General features: G+C 45.3%; 1 protein-coding gene across 1 annotated transcript in view; it reads left to right on the top strand.

The window, feature by feature from the left end:
- The window catches only part of LOC121292343 (60 kDa lysophospholipase-like), a 119,224-nt gene that overhangs the window by 95,661 nt on the left and 9,729 nt on the right, over positions 1 to 13,834 (top strand). Inside the window, 2 exon segments of the mRNA XM_041214195.1 lie at positions 1,110 to 1,115; positions 7,440 to 7,520. Coding sequence (XP_041070129.1) covers positions 1,110 to 1,115; positions 7,440 to 7,520 — 87 coding nt within the window.

The raw sequence follows: 13,834 nt of genomic DNA, 5'->3' as shown, positions 1-13,834 counted from the left end.
CTGTGGTACCGGCAGTGGTCACTGCTCCCAGTGGCTTTGCTGGTATTGGAGAACTGCTGGCTTCTGATTTGCTGGCAGTTTCTGGGGATAGGACGTCGGCCCTGCACTAGGAAATCCAGTGGGAAATTGTTCCTCATGGAGCCAGGAACCCTGATGGCAGCCAACGGGATACCTAATTGGGACATAATCCCAATAGGGCATCCAGAAATAGTTGTGGTGGGGCTGCTGCTAGCTCACCAGCCAGTGGATGGGTCCACTGCTGCAACCATTAAATCCCACCCTGAAGGCAGAATCATCCAGTCTCGTTGGCAGCATGCGTCATGGCGAGAAGGTCAAAAATTGCTTTCACGCCGTTGTGAAACCAGTTTGCAATCATCTGCTCCACTCGTCAATGGCAGGACACATTTCCCATCAATGCACATTGGAGACCTACGTTCAATACTTTAGCATCTCATTATAAACCTTGCTCACTGGAATCACCTCCCCACATCAAATTTACCGCCCACATCAGCGTGACTTCAAAATGGCATACTTCAGAACCGCCTTCAAAAGGCGTGCACCTGGTGACCTGAACATCGAGGGGAACTCAAATGTGAGTGCACACAACATTGTGCAGTGCTGACAAGCATTGCCTGTCGGACATCAGGGAAGAGGCGCTGTGCATTCGGTTGGGTGGGGGGGGCACAGGCAAGCCGCTTTTCCCTGGCTGGCTTTCAGTGCGGTGCAGGGGCAAGGCTTCCAGTGTGGGTCAGGCCGGGGGGGTGGGGGCAGTGGTGCAAAGCAGCAGTGATTGAAGGAAGTACACAAGTACATATCGGGGGTGGGCAGGGGAGGGGGGCTGGTGAGGGAAGTAGCCACGCACTTGGAGAAGCTTGTCAAAAGTGAGCATTCTTCCGCAGCTGAGACTGCTCAACAGAGGCGACGGCCAGGGCTACCTATAACCAGATAAGGTCCCTGACAAATTTACCAGTGCCCAAACTGCGATGCAGATATTGCATGAGCCTCTGGGCTGTTAAGTTGGTTATGAGTTGTCAGTTTTAGGCACCTAAGAGACACAACAATTTAAAATGTATACATTAAAGTATCCAGATATAATTCTCCCGTGGAAGGCAAATATGGTAGATTTTTAATCCTGTGATGGCAACCGTGTAGAGATTTAATCTAAGCAGGATCAACTGCAACGAAAGAGGATGTGTTCAATCAGAGTATACAATGGCATGTAACAGACTAGTTATACAGCAAAAACATTCGACCGTGTCAAGTTGCGAGTACTGGACCCGATTGGACAGGACAGCAGGCATGTGCAAACAGCTCTCCTCTTCCTTCTCTTTACTTCTGATGCCCTGCTTCTTCTCCAAATTCCCCCTATCTTCTCAAGAGTGTTAGACTGAAGTCAGCATGGATCCAATCTCAAGAGTTTTTCTTCACCACGTGCTATAATTGGAATCCTTCCAAACCTTATCCTTAATGCCCATTTTCAGGGGTTCATTATTGACAAGGTCTTATTGTCCTATACAGGTTCTTCTTTATTCCACCAGCTAATCTGATTGGCATCTGTAGTTTCAGCAGAAGCACCGGGAACAAGGGTGGCTGCTGGGACTACAAGCAATCCTACCAGCCAAAGTGCTGGATCCCCAAGATGGAGGTAAGGACTCTATTTTATTCCACAGATCTTTACTTATTGTCCAGGTTTCTAAGACATAGGGGGAAGTGTAGTATGTCTGGCACATATAGGGTTAAAGTGGAACTGAGTACAGTGTTGCCCACACAGTGATTTAAGAAGGCCATGACCCAGACCCAGGGTTAATGTGGTGTTGAGGAGTGATGCGTCTAGACCTAAGCATGGAGACAGCTCCTAGCTTGAACCCTTTACTGCACATGTAAATAGTTGTAGTAGTTAATAAAGACTTGCAGTTAACCTACAGAAGACAATGGAGACTTTAAGACATACCGATCTGCAACCTACACCCTCCCAATAGTAAGTGGGTAAAATGTAGCATCTTATGGGTTTTTACCTTTGTTCAAACCATGGAGAGAAGCCCACCATTATCACACTAATACACCAGGCTGATTGTTTCACTTACCACATTCTGTGTTGTTTCTTTGATCAGTTTCATGGTTCCCTAAGAAGATATCAACTTTCAAACTTACCAAATCAACAGCCAGGATTTTCTGGCGTGAAACCAATTCGTGATAGTCCGATCAGCCCACCGATTGTGGGTCGTGTTTCCTGCCATAGGATGTCGGGAATTTCATTGTAATATACCTGCATATCATTATTAGGCCAGCCTGCTGGAATTGCCCTCCCAAGCTGGATCATCCGTCCACATTGGCAGGAAAGCATGCCGATGTGTTTCACAACAGCACATAAAAGGAGTGCACTTGGCTGCACTTAGAGGGGAACTCGGAGGTGAGTACACAGCAATGATGTGCAGCTGTTGCCAGGGTCGCCTGTTGGACTTCAAGCTTGAGGAATGTTGGGGGGGTGCCGGGGGCAAGGGCAGCCCTGCTGTTGAGGCAACTTGTGGGGAGGGGTCAAGGACAGCCCTGTTGAATATAGTGCACAAGCATTTGGGGTGGGGGGTAGGGTGGGCGAGGGAAGCGGCTACACATTAGGGAAACCTGTATAAAGTGACCATTCCTCTGCAGCTGAGACGGTTCAGGCACAGCCACATTGATATGATTGGAGTCTAGCTTCTAGCTTATCTGCCCACTCGAGCAACACAGAGTCATCAAAGTACCACCAAGTGCTCAACACTCCTCCCGCACCTCCCACTCCCAATCCCCTGGCACAGACTGCAAAGTCATGAGCGTTTTAGTGGACTGCAGAACGGTTGGATGACTGCGCACATTGTGCAATCTCCTTGCTAAAGCTGGCCATGGAGCAATCACTGCTGGAGGTGCTCACAGATCCTTGCAATGTCAGCATTCCGGTTTGGACCAGTCTCCCCCATGGTTCAAGCTAACAGCACAACCTTAGGAGATTAGAAGAATGTCTGCACCTGAGCTGAGAACACAGCAAGCGGCCCAATGGGCAAAGCTGCCACCAATTGGTCAGGTGGAGTGGGTTGGAGGTGGGTGGGGTTTTGGGCGGCCATGCAACGCACTAATCTCTGGCCATCCAAGTGGTGGCCAGCACTCTCCAGAAGCATTAAGGGGCCTTCACACTTAATTAGGACAGGTTGTTATGCCACCCATGCTAACCACGTGTCTCTCTCTTTCATCTTGCAGGAGGAGTACATCAGGATCATGAAGCCTGGTGGATTAGTTGTATGGCTGATAGCTACAAAGAGCGAAGATGATGGAGGAGAGAGCAACTGAGGCTCCTGGCTGCGAAGAGGCTGGAGCAGCAACCTTGGGAAGAAGGGGCAGCTGGGGCTCTCGCACGCACCGCCGTAGAGCCGAAGCTAGCCATCACTGGTCGGTTCCTAGTAACACCCAGGGTCTATAGATGGTGCCTTTCATTCCTGCATGAGGATAAGGATGCCATCTTTGCAAGGGCACACAACTTTGTGCGTTTCGCCTGGGATCAGGACAGCCAGGATGCAAGTGATTGGATTCACCCAGATCTCAGGTTTCCCATAGGAGCAGGGTGCCATCAACTGCACTTAGATCTTTGTCGCAACATGAGGTGAACTACTTCAGCCGCAAGGGGTTCCACTCGTTGAATGTGCAGCTGGTGTGTGACCACCAGAAACACATCCTGCAGGTGTATGCACTATTTCCAGGGCGTGTGCATGACTCCTACATCCTTAGTCGGTCACAGATCCATGAAGTCTTCCAGGCTCCACATAAGCTGCAGGGATGGGTCCTTTGGGACAAGGGTAGCGGCTGTGGCTGATGACACCCATGTGGTGGCCTCAGACTTTAGCAGAGCGATGGTATAATGAGGCTCATGCAGCAATCTCTAATTTGGTGGAGCAGACCATTGGGATGCTGAAGATGAGTTTCCAGTGTTGGATCTGTCTGCTGCAGCCCAGCAATGCAGTCCACGGAGGGTATCATGCATTGATGTCATCAGCTGCAGCCTTTACAACCTGGCGTTGCAATGGGGAGACGAGCTGGCTGAGGAGGCCTCCTCCGATGAGAAGGATGCCAACAGGGGTGAGGATGAGGCTGAGGAGGTCCTCAGAGTCGACAATGATGGGGATGAGGCCCTGCACTAGCTAGATGATTCAGACCCGTTAGGGAAGCCCTCATAGCTGCTAGGTTTGTGGAGGATGATGACAACATACAGTGAGATGACCCCGTAGATCCTCACATTACATCTGTGAACGTTTGACTCCAGTCTGGCTTAAGGCAGCGCAAATACCCTCTGTGAGAATGCTCCTGTCATGGATACACAGTGGAGGCCCTAATAGTCCCTCGATTGCAGGAGGATGATGATGATATTTGGGATAGAATTAGTAATCACATGGAAAAATATGCATTGATAAGGAAGAGCCAGCATGGATTTTTAAAGGGGAAATTGTGTTTAACTAACTTGCTGGAGTTTTTTGAAGAGGTAACAGAAAAGGTCGATGAGGGTAATGCTGTTGATGTGGTGTACATGAACTTTGAAAAGGCATTTTCAGTGCCACACAACCGACTTGTGAGAAAAGTTGTTGCTCATGGAATTAAAGGGACAGTAGCAACGTGGATACAAAATTGGCTGAGAAATAGGAAGCAGAGAGCAATGGTCAATAGATATTTTTTGGGCTGGAGGGATGTTTGTAGTGGAGTTCCCCAAGGGTCAGTATTGGGACCCTTGCTTTTCCTGAAATATATTAATGATCTAGATCTTGGTGTGCAGGGGACAATTTCAAAGTTTGCGGATGATATGAAGCTTGGGAGTATTGTGAACTGCAAGGAGGACAGTGCAGAACTTCAAGAGGACATAGACAAGTTGGTGGTGTGGGCAGAAAGGTGGCAGATGAAGTTCAATGTGGAGAAGCAAGGTGATGCATTTTGGTAGGAAGAACATGGACAGACAATATAAAATAAGGGGTGAAATTTTGAAGAGGGTGCAGGAGCAGAAAGACTTGGGTGTATATGTGCATAGATCATTGAAGGTGGCAGGACAGCAGGACAGGCGAAGAGAGCAGTTAATAAAGCATATAGTATCCTGGGCTTTATTAATGGGGGCATAGAGTACAAAAGCAGGGAGATTATGCTGAATTTAAATAGGACACTCATTAGACCTCAGCTGGAATATTGTGTACAGTTCTGAGCACTATATAATAGGAAGGATGTGAACACATTGGAGGGAGTGCAGAAGAGGTTTACAAGAATGGTGTCAGGGATAAGAAACTTCAGCTATGAGGATAGATTGGAGAGATTGGGACTGAATGGAGATTTGATAGAGATGTTCAAAATCATGAGGGGCTGGACAGAGTAGATAGGCAGAAGCTGTTTCCACTCATCAAAGGATCAAGAACGAGAGGGTATAGATTTAAAGTGATTTGCAAAAGAATCAAATGTGACCTGAGAAAAAACTTTTTCACACAACGAGTAGTTCGGGTCTGGAATACACGGCCTGGAAGTGTGGTGGAGGCAGGTTCAATCAAGGCATTCAAGAGGACATTAGATAATTATTTGAATAGAAACAATGTGCAAGGGTACGGGGAAAAGGCAGGGCAATGGTACTAGGTTATAATACTTATTTGGAGAGCTGGTGCAGACATGATGGGCCGAATGACCTTCTGTGCTGTTAAGATTCTGTGACATGCAGTGAGGACACTCCATAGGTCTTCACATAGCCTCTGTGAATGTCTGACTCATGTCTGGCTGAGCGCAGCTCCTTGTGCCCTGTGATCAGGATCATATCATAGAGATGCAGCCATGAAACTTTAGAAGCATCTGATCCTTTGTCTGCCTTCAGCATCTGAACCCTTCAGGAGCACAGTGTCACTGGCCATAGATGCTGAAGATATGGGGCCAGCCCCACCTTAAAGGTGCTGAGAGAACACAGAGAGAATGAGAGAACTCTGTGGTGCCTACCCACAACATTCTGGCAGCAATGACAAGCAAAGTTGAGACCTGGAGGGCCCCGGCCTGCTTCTGGGGTCCTGCTGTGTGGCAGTGGCACTCTCCTCGGCCTGTGGAGCTGGAGCTGCTGAGGTCACAGGAAGAGGGAATTCGGATGGGCTGGATGCTCCTGGAATCACCTGGATGGATGGCCCCGGGGTGAGCACCTGCTGATCCTCCTCCCCATGGATGCCCAAGAGCGCCAGGCTGACTCCTTGAGGAGAACAGGTAGCTGGAGTGAGATCGAGCTGCCTGGCACCCCTGTTGCTTACACAGTGTTGGAGACCAACTATGGCAACAGCGATGGAGTTGAGCGCGTGCAGCAGTGCAGGACCAATGTCCTGGACCAAAGTCTTCATGGTGGCCACCATCCTACCAGTGTTGATCTCAGTGTGTTGGCATGCCGGCGCTATCACCTCAGAGTGAAGGCGGACAGACTCCTCCATCAAGCCTTGCAAGTTGAGGAGTGCAGTGGACATCTTTTCCTGATGTTCCCGAGCTTGCCTTTGCAGCTCCAGCAGCTGTGACATGACTGAGTCTAGAGGCTCATCATCAGACTCAGCAAATTTCTGGTCTCCAGCAGTCCTCCAAGTGCCGGACATCAGGAAAGTCCCTGCCATGGATCAGACAGCATGATATGCTCACCAGGTTGTGAGCCCAAGGCTCTTCTAAAGCTAGGACCCGCCGAGGTGTGTCTTTGCGCTGCTGGAGGGTGCGGGTGAGCACTGTGACATGACTTTGAGGAGGGTGCTTCCAGATTCCTCTTCAGAGGTTTCTTTGGGGCTTTATTGGAGGCCCTGGGTCATACATTCCATCGGCTGTTTCCCAGATGTTTCTGCCCAACATCCCCATTGCTCGTTTCGGTTTGTTATCAGTTCTATATGCTTGATTCTGCTCATGGACCAGCCATACAGGCTGAATGTTCTACTCTCTTGTTAAAATTATTGTACCATAGAATGATAAACTATATGTACAAAAACACTTCCTATTGTATTCTCACTGGTTATCTTAGCATTTTAGTAAACATCTTTGTTAAACAAGGTTAACAGACAATCCTGATACTGCTTTACAATATGGTTGTTTATGACATTTACCTTGTTACCTTTCCACTATTGCAGATAGCGTCCATGCCTCTTTCCTGGGCTACTGGTTCCCCTGCACCTGGGGCAATTGTCATGTATCAAAATACTCATTCCACTTGTTTCTACTGAAACTAAACTTAGTGTCAATCTAATCCTTTACCTTGTTCCAGCTAAATATCATCTCTACGTATATTCTACAGACATTTCTCATTTCTAACAAATCGCTGAATAAGAACAACTTAAGTGTTCCTAGTAGTTCTGATGTTTCATGTTGATAAAGGATCAACTCTACTGGGTTCTCTTTTAGATCTTTTGCTTGTCAAATGCTACAGTGACACTCTTTTCCCACACCGAAATCATCAAGTTATTACTGGAGACTGGTGCCCATTTCTCAAAAGACGAGCTTGGAAATTTGGGCACTGACTTGTGCCGGTAAGATTTATAGTTTGCCATGTACCTGAGGAGCCTGATATACAAATGTTGTTCACTGCACACGGTGTCTTCTGGTACACTTGAGGCCTTCCATGACCAATGGGATTGGAGATTGTGATAGAAAGTGTGAATGATATTATTTAAGTTATAAGTTTTCTTAGGGGGGAATGTTATGGTCCCCGGCTAGTTGGTTTGTAGGTGGGTGGGTGTGGCTAATCAGATTAGCTGACAGCTCACTGAGGCGGGACATCTGCCCAAGTCACAGAATCATAAGAGGCCCTTCGGCCCATCAAGTCTGCACCGACATGTGAGAAACACCTGACCTACCTACCTAATCCCATTTACCAGCACTTGGCCCATAGCCTTGAATGTTATGACATGCCAAGTGCTCATCCAAGTACTTTTTAAAGGATGTGAGGCAACCCGCCTTCACCACCCTCCCAAGGCAGTGCATTCCAGACGATCACCACCCTCTGGGTAAAAAAGTTTTCCCTCACATCCTCCCTGAACCTCCTGCCCCTCAGCTTGAACTTGTGTCCCCTTGTGACTGACCCTTCAACTAGTGGGAACAGCTGCTCCCTATCCACCCTGCCCATGCCTCTCATAATCTTGTACACCTCGATCAGGTCACCTCTCAGTCTTCTCTGCTCCAACCAAAACAACCCAAGTCTATCCAACCTCTCTTCATAACTTAAACATTTCATCCCAGGCAACATCCTGATGAATCTCCTCTGCACCTCCGACAGTGCAATCACATCCTTCCTATAATGTGGTGACCAGAACTGCACACAGTACTCCAGCTGTGGCCTCACCAAGGTTCTATACAACTCCAACATGACCTCCCTACTTTTGTTATCTATGCCTCGATTGATAAAGGCAAGTGTCCAAAATGCCTTTTTCACCACCCCACTAACATGCCCCTCCGCCTTCAGAGATCTATGGACTCCTTCCAAAATGTATCACCTCACACTTTTCAGGATTAAATTCCATTTGCCACTTATCTGCCCATTTGACCATCCCGTCTATATCTTCCTGTAGCCCAAGACACTCAACCTCACTATTAACCACCCGGCCAATCTTTGTGTCATCCGCAAACTTGCTAATCCTACCCCCCACATAGTCATCTATGTTGTTTATATAAATGACAAATAATAGAGGACCGAGCACAGATCCCTGTGGTATGCCACTGGACACTGGCTTCCAGTCACTAAAGCATCCTTCTGTCATCACCCTCTGTCTCCTACAGCTAAGCCAATTTTGAACCCACCTTATCAAATTACCCTGTATCCCATGTGCATTTGCCTTCTTTATAAGTCTCCCATGTGGGACCATGTCAAAGGCTTTGCTGAAATCCATATAAACTGCAATGTTCAATATAGAAGTGATACAGGAGGAAATTCTGCCTCCAGCCTATTTGGAGAGTGGGCATCTTTGATTGGCAGATATGCATTCCATGCCGAGTTTTTTGGTGGCATGGTGGGAAATCCTGCCATTGGAAAAATTCTGTCCTTTGTTTTTCTTTAAGTTTCTATTACTTGTGCCCCTCTAAATAGGAGGCAATTTTGCTTATTATTTTTTCATTCGTTGACACTGGAGAAACTCGGTGTTTCCTTATAGTTTTAATGAAACAAAATACTTACAAACTTGCAATATATTTCAGTGGAAGAGTAATCTGTGTAATTGCTGTCTGGTGAAGAATTATTTTGCTTCTTCTCCATCACCAGGCCAGAATTTAAAGGCCAAATTGCTGGTGGTTCAGGTACTGGTGTAATTGATATTCTTTGCAAGTTTGTAATAATTTCTCTTTGGTATTTTATCAATAACTGTTTGTATTCAAACAGTACTGAGCTGCCTTTACTCCAGTCAATCCCTTGTGAACTCTCAATCTCAGTGTTATCCTCAGCAGGGGATATAGAATGCAGTTTTTTACCACAGCAGAAGAGGGGATATTAGCCCATCCATTATGGCAGTTACTCTCACATCAAGTTACTAAGTTCATTTTAAATTGTCAAAAGGTGACTGATTTCGCTTGATTTTTCAGGGAATATGTGGGGTGTGGAAATGGGTGGGAGGAGGGCATGGAATTTGCAACCGTCACCTGCTTATTTCTCACCTGAAAATTGGGAAGCTGGCAATTGAGAATTGGGCGAGGGAACACGTCAGCTGTGTCATAGGTTCCTAAGCTCCGCTCGATACAGCTTATAGGAGGGTCTGTAAGTAGGAAACAGCCTGAGTGTAAAGCATCTTAAATATTCGAATCAGGGCCATATTCTGGTCTTTGGACTCTGATTGTAATTTTCAAGTACAAATGGATGGATCATGCACTGTGCACTTACTGCCAATTTGTGCCAGGAGATGAGCAGCCTAACCAACAGTCTTTGATAGCAACTGAATTGTCGCTAAAGAAAGTTTTTTAAAATTTTGAATTTGGTACCACAGCATTTGCAATCAACTGCTCTCTGTGTGGTTACACAGACATTTTAGGTTCAAAAATTAAACCTCATAACAACTTTGGATGCAAGAGTTCTGCAATAATTTTGTGATGCTGCAGTGCTAATGATGAAAATGTATGGCTTGAGCCATTTGTCTCATTTCTACATGCTTAAAATAACCTGCCCATAAAAAGGCAGATGCATTTGGTGCAACTGGTTCCTGCCTGAGAGAAATTGAGGGGATGTATAAATAACAGCAGTGTGGCAGAGAATGTTTGTGATTGTCTTCAAATATAGTTTCACTGAAAAATTGGTCGTGGGTGGATGGGAAATCTACATTCTATTAAGTTGCTTAGGGATTCAGGGGAAGGAAGCAACTTGGCCTGTTGAACCAAATAGCAAGAAATCTTGACACATCAGACTTAACACAGGTTAAAAACATATTTAAAAAATGCTATATTTTGCGAACATGAGTCCTAAGTTGAAATCTATAAATTCATCGTCGTCTTAATTTTGACTTTTATAATGGAACTCCCTGTCCTTAGCTCCAAGGGTGTATCTCTTTGAGTTGATGCTTAGCATACTTACTCTTAAACCCTCCTAGACCTGTCTGCCATCGTTCATAATTTTTGTTCAACCTGTTTTCTTGATGAAAGCCTATTGTGTCAGATGGAACTACTGTGTAGCAAACTAGAATGAGGCTCCTCTTTCTAAATGAGGCTCCTCTAAACTTTCATTCACATTTGATTCTGAATTGCAGAAACTTTTATTCCTGGGTTGCTTAGTAAATTGTATGTTCCAGTTGGGAGATTCGGTGGCGCAGTGGTAGTGTCCGTATCTCCAGACTAGAAGCTTCAGGTTCAAGTTCTACTTCACGACTTAATAGCCAAGGAAGGTGTATGCATAATATGGCTGAACAGGTTATTTATCAGCCTGTAAATCTTTCCAATACATTTGATGGTAGGCAGTAAAGAGTGGCAGAATTTCCTGGTCAGCCATACTGCAGAAGGCAATGCCAAACCACTGCAGTACTTTGCCAAGCATAATCATAGACCAACCCAATAGAAGTTCATAGTCACCAATGCTCTCTAAGGGCATGGTACCTGAAGGAAGGAATACTGCAAGGAGATATACCTGTATTCCTGTGTATTCTTTTCAGAGAAATTCATCTTTTAACTTAAAGGTTGGTGTTCGAAAATGGTTTCTTACAATTCAGTAGGACATTCATTCCTCAGAGAAAATTGCAAGTCACGATAACAATGCCAAAATTGATCCATTTCCTATTGTTCACTATGAAAAACAAGCCACCCATCATTCCTCCACCTCCCAGAAAGCTGTTCACAGTAGGAACCCAATATGGTGCCGGCTGCATTCAATTCATCCCCACCAAAGTAGAGAGAAGAGGAGAATTGCAGTGACCTCAGTCCCCCCGCAGTCGTAGAGAAACACAAGTAGTGAGCATTAGGTCAGGCAGTCTAAACCTCCAAAAATCAACAAAGCAGCATGGCTACTTGGGACAAATAAATCCAGAAAAACACAGCAGATATAAACTGGAATGGACTTAGCTTCTAAAACAAAAAGCAAAACTCTTACAGCTATAATGGGGGAATTTTGAAAGGATCATGGAATCTGGGCCCAGTGTGGGCAGAATTTTAAAATTGTGGTCCTGAAGCATGCCTTGCCAACACCTGCAGGTCAGATTTGAATTTTCAAAGGGCTAGCGGGGGATGGAGGGAACAGGAAACCCACTCACTGCCAATTAATGGCCCATTAACAATCAAAATTACAATTTTCAATCATTAATTCAGTGAACCCAAACAGCCTGGGGCAGGGTACTGCAAAGCTTTCTGGTTTGCTGCAGGGCCATCAAAAACTTGCTCTCCATTTAATTAAAACTTATCTTTCTTGGACCTCCTTGCACCAGTACCAGTATTCTGCCGTAATCTCAACCGCATGGCCCCTTTCATCATCATCCACATTACTGGCCCTCTAGGGAGCGGCCTGCTCTCTTCGACAAGGCAGTGGCAGACCCCAAAATGGCTGCTGCCTTTGCAAATGGCACACAAGCAGCTCTAGCCTCTATAAACTTTAAATAAAAGAGCGCAATGTCTATTATGTAAACAGTGTGTTCATATAATGTCAATCCTCTTAAGTTGCAAAATTTATATATTTTTTATTTACATGTTTAGGGAGTTTATCTTCCTAATCTGGTTTGACTCAGGTACCTGCTTGTGTAACTAGGTTTTTAAATAATTAATATTTAGTTTCTATACTGCTTAGGACATGTCAGAGCATACAGTTGAATCACAGAGTTGCAAGCTATGTGTATTTTTAAAGTGATTGGAAATATTTATTTTTATTTAGTGAGTTGCCAATAGAAATCCTCATATTGGCGATTCTATTTGAGACATGGGGCTAAAGACTGTCCAGGCCTCAAATTACCAAGGTCAGGGGGTTTTGCAGCTCACCACCTAATTACCTCCTTGGGTTAATATCAGGGCTATCATTTAGGGAAATTTGAGTTTCACTGAGTCATACCTCAATGTCACAGCTGCTTTGCATTGAACATAGAAATACTGAAAATTAGGCACAAACATTTTGTACAGTTTTCCTGTACCCTGTCCTTTCTTCCTGTGCTCCATCGCTGCCAGGGTTTTGGTGCTTGTGTGGTGAATAATACCTTCCATGACAGTGACAATGCCACTCCACTGATTTCACAGAATTTGTGAATTTGGCATTAGTAATGAGACCACCTGAAAAAGGTACTTTTGCATTGTTAATGTAGCACATCATCTGCACTATAACTAGCTTGTGTACAACTGACATTTTAAACATTGAGCTTAGATTTTGCCAACAGTTCTGGGACTTGTTATCCCAGCTTTATTACATTTATTTGATTGCAGTTATTCTGTGATTCTGCCCACAGAACAGGGCAGAGACAGCATGACAAAATACGAACCATTCAAAGCGAGTTGCCGATGGTCTTGAAGACCAAATTCTGTATGGTAGCAATGATCAGGTGCTCAACTGCATGTGGTTATTGAATCAGAGTTTGCTGGCTTCAGGCTGTGGTGCCATGGATTATGGGTTACCAGAGTTGGGGTTAAATGTCTCCCTCTGTTTTTCATTTTTTAAACATTTTGGCACACAGCTCTACTTTCTTTCACCCAACACCCTTGTCAGTCATGGTATAACATTGGCTGATCAGAGCATTTTAAAAAATAAAGTTGATAATTTGTCACTGGGACACTCATTGCAAACCAACTGTTATGTATCAATTCACCTATAGAAAACATCATGAATTGTTCCAACTTTTCATTATTTATGAACTGAATTTTGAATCAATACCAGGTGTGAAGGATAGATTCATTCTTGCAAAACAATTATGTATCTGGTTTGTTTGTTGTTGACATCTGGTCCTGTCATCATTCTAGGACTTATGCCTCTTTTTGATGCAACCAAAAGGTTGTCAATTAAGAGGAACCAAGTGCCTCTTTTGAAAGGGGCACAACTATTACACAGTAACAAAAACTAAAAACTTAAAAGGAAACTTGGCCAGTCAAATTAAGGTGACATTTCCAGGGGTAAGGATGCACTCCAGTTTCTTTCCCATCCCCTGGTTGCAGAAGGTCTCAAGTGTACTGGCGAACACCGCTTGATCTCCAGGCAACCTGGACTCGTGTCTAGCCACGTAAGCGAGGCAGGCAGTTGGGCCGAACAACACCCTCAATCTCCTGCAGTCTGACCTGTTGATGGTTACCTTGATTGGGGCCGGGAGCAATCCCTTGAGGAGGTCTCCTGATTTACCTGCTCCCTTTGAACTAGGTGGCCACAGATCAGGAGTGTGGGATTCAAGTGTAGCTAGAAATTAAGGAGCGCGTG

Source organism: Carcharodon carcharias, chromosome 20 (genome assembly GCF_017639515.1).
Source record: "Carcharodon carcharias isolate sCarCar2 chromosome 20, sCarCar2.pri, whole genome shotgun sequence".
NCBI lineage: Eukaryota > Metazoa > Chordata > Chondrichthyes > Lamniformes > Lamnidae > Carcharodon > Carcharodon carcharias.
This window is presented reverse-complemented; position numbering and strand designations above follow the sequence as displayed.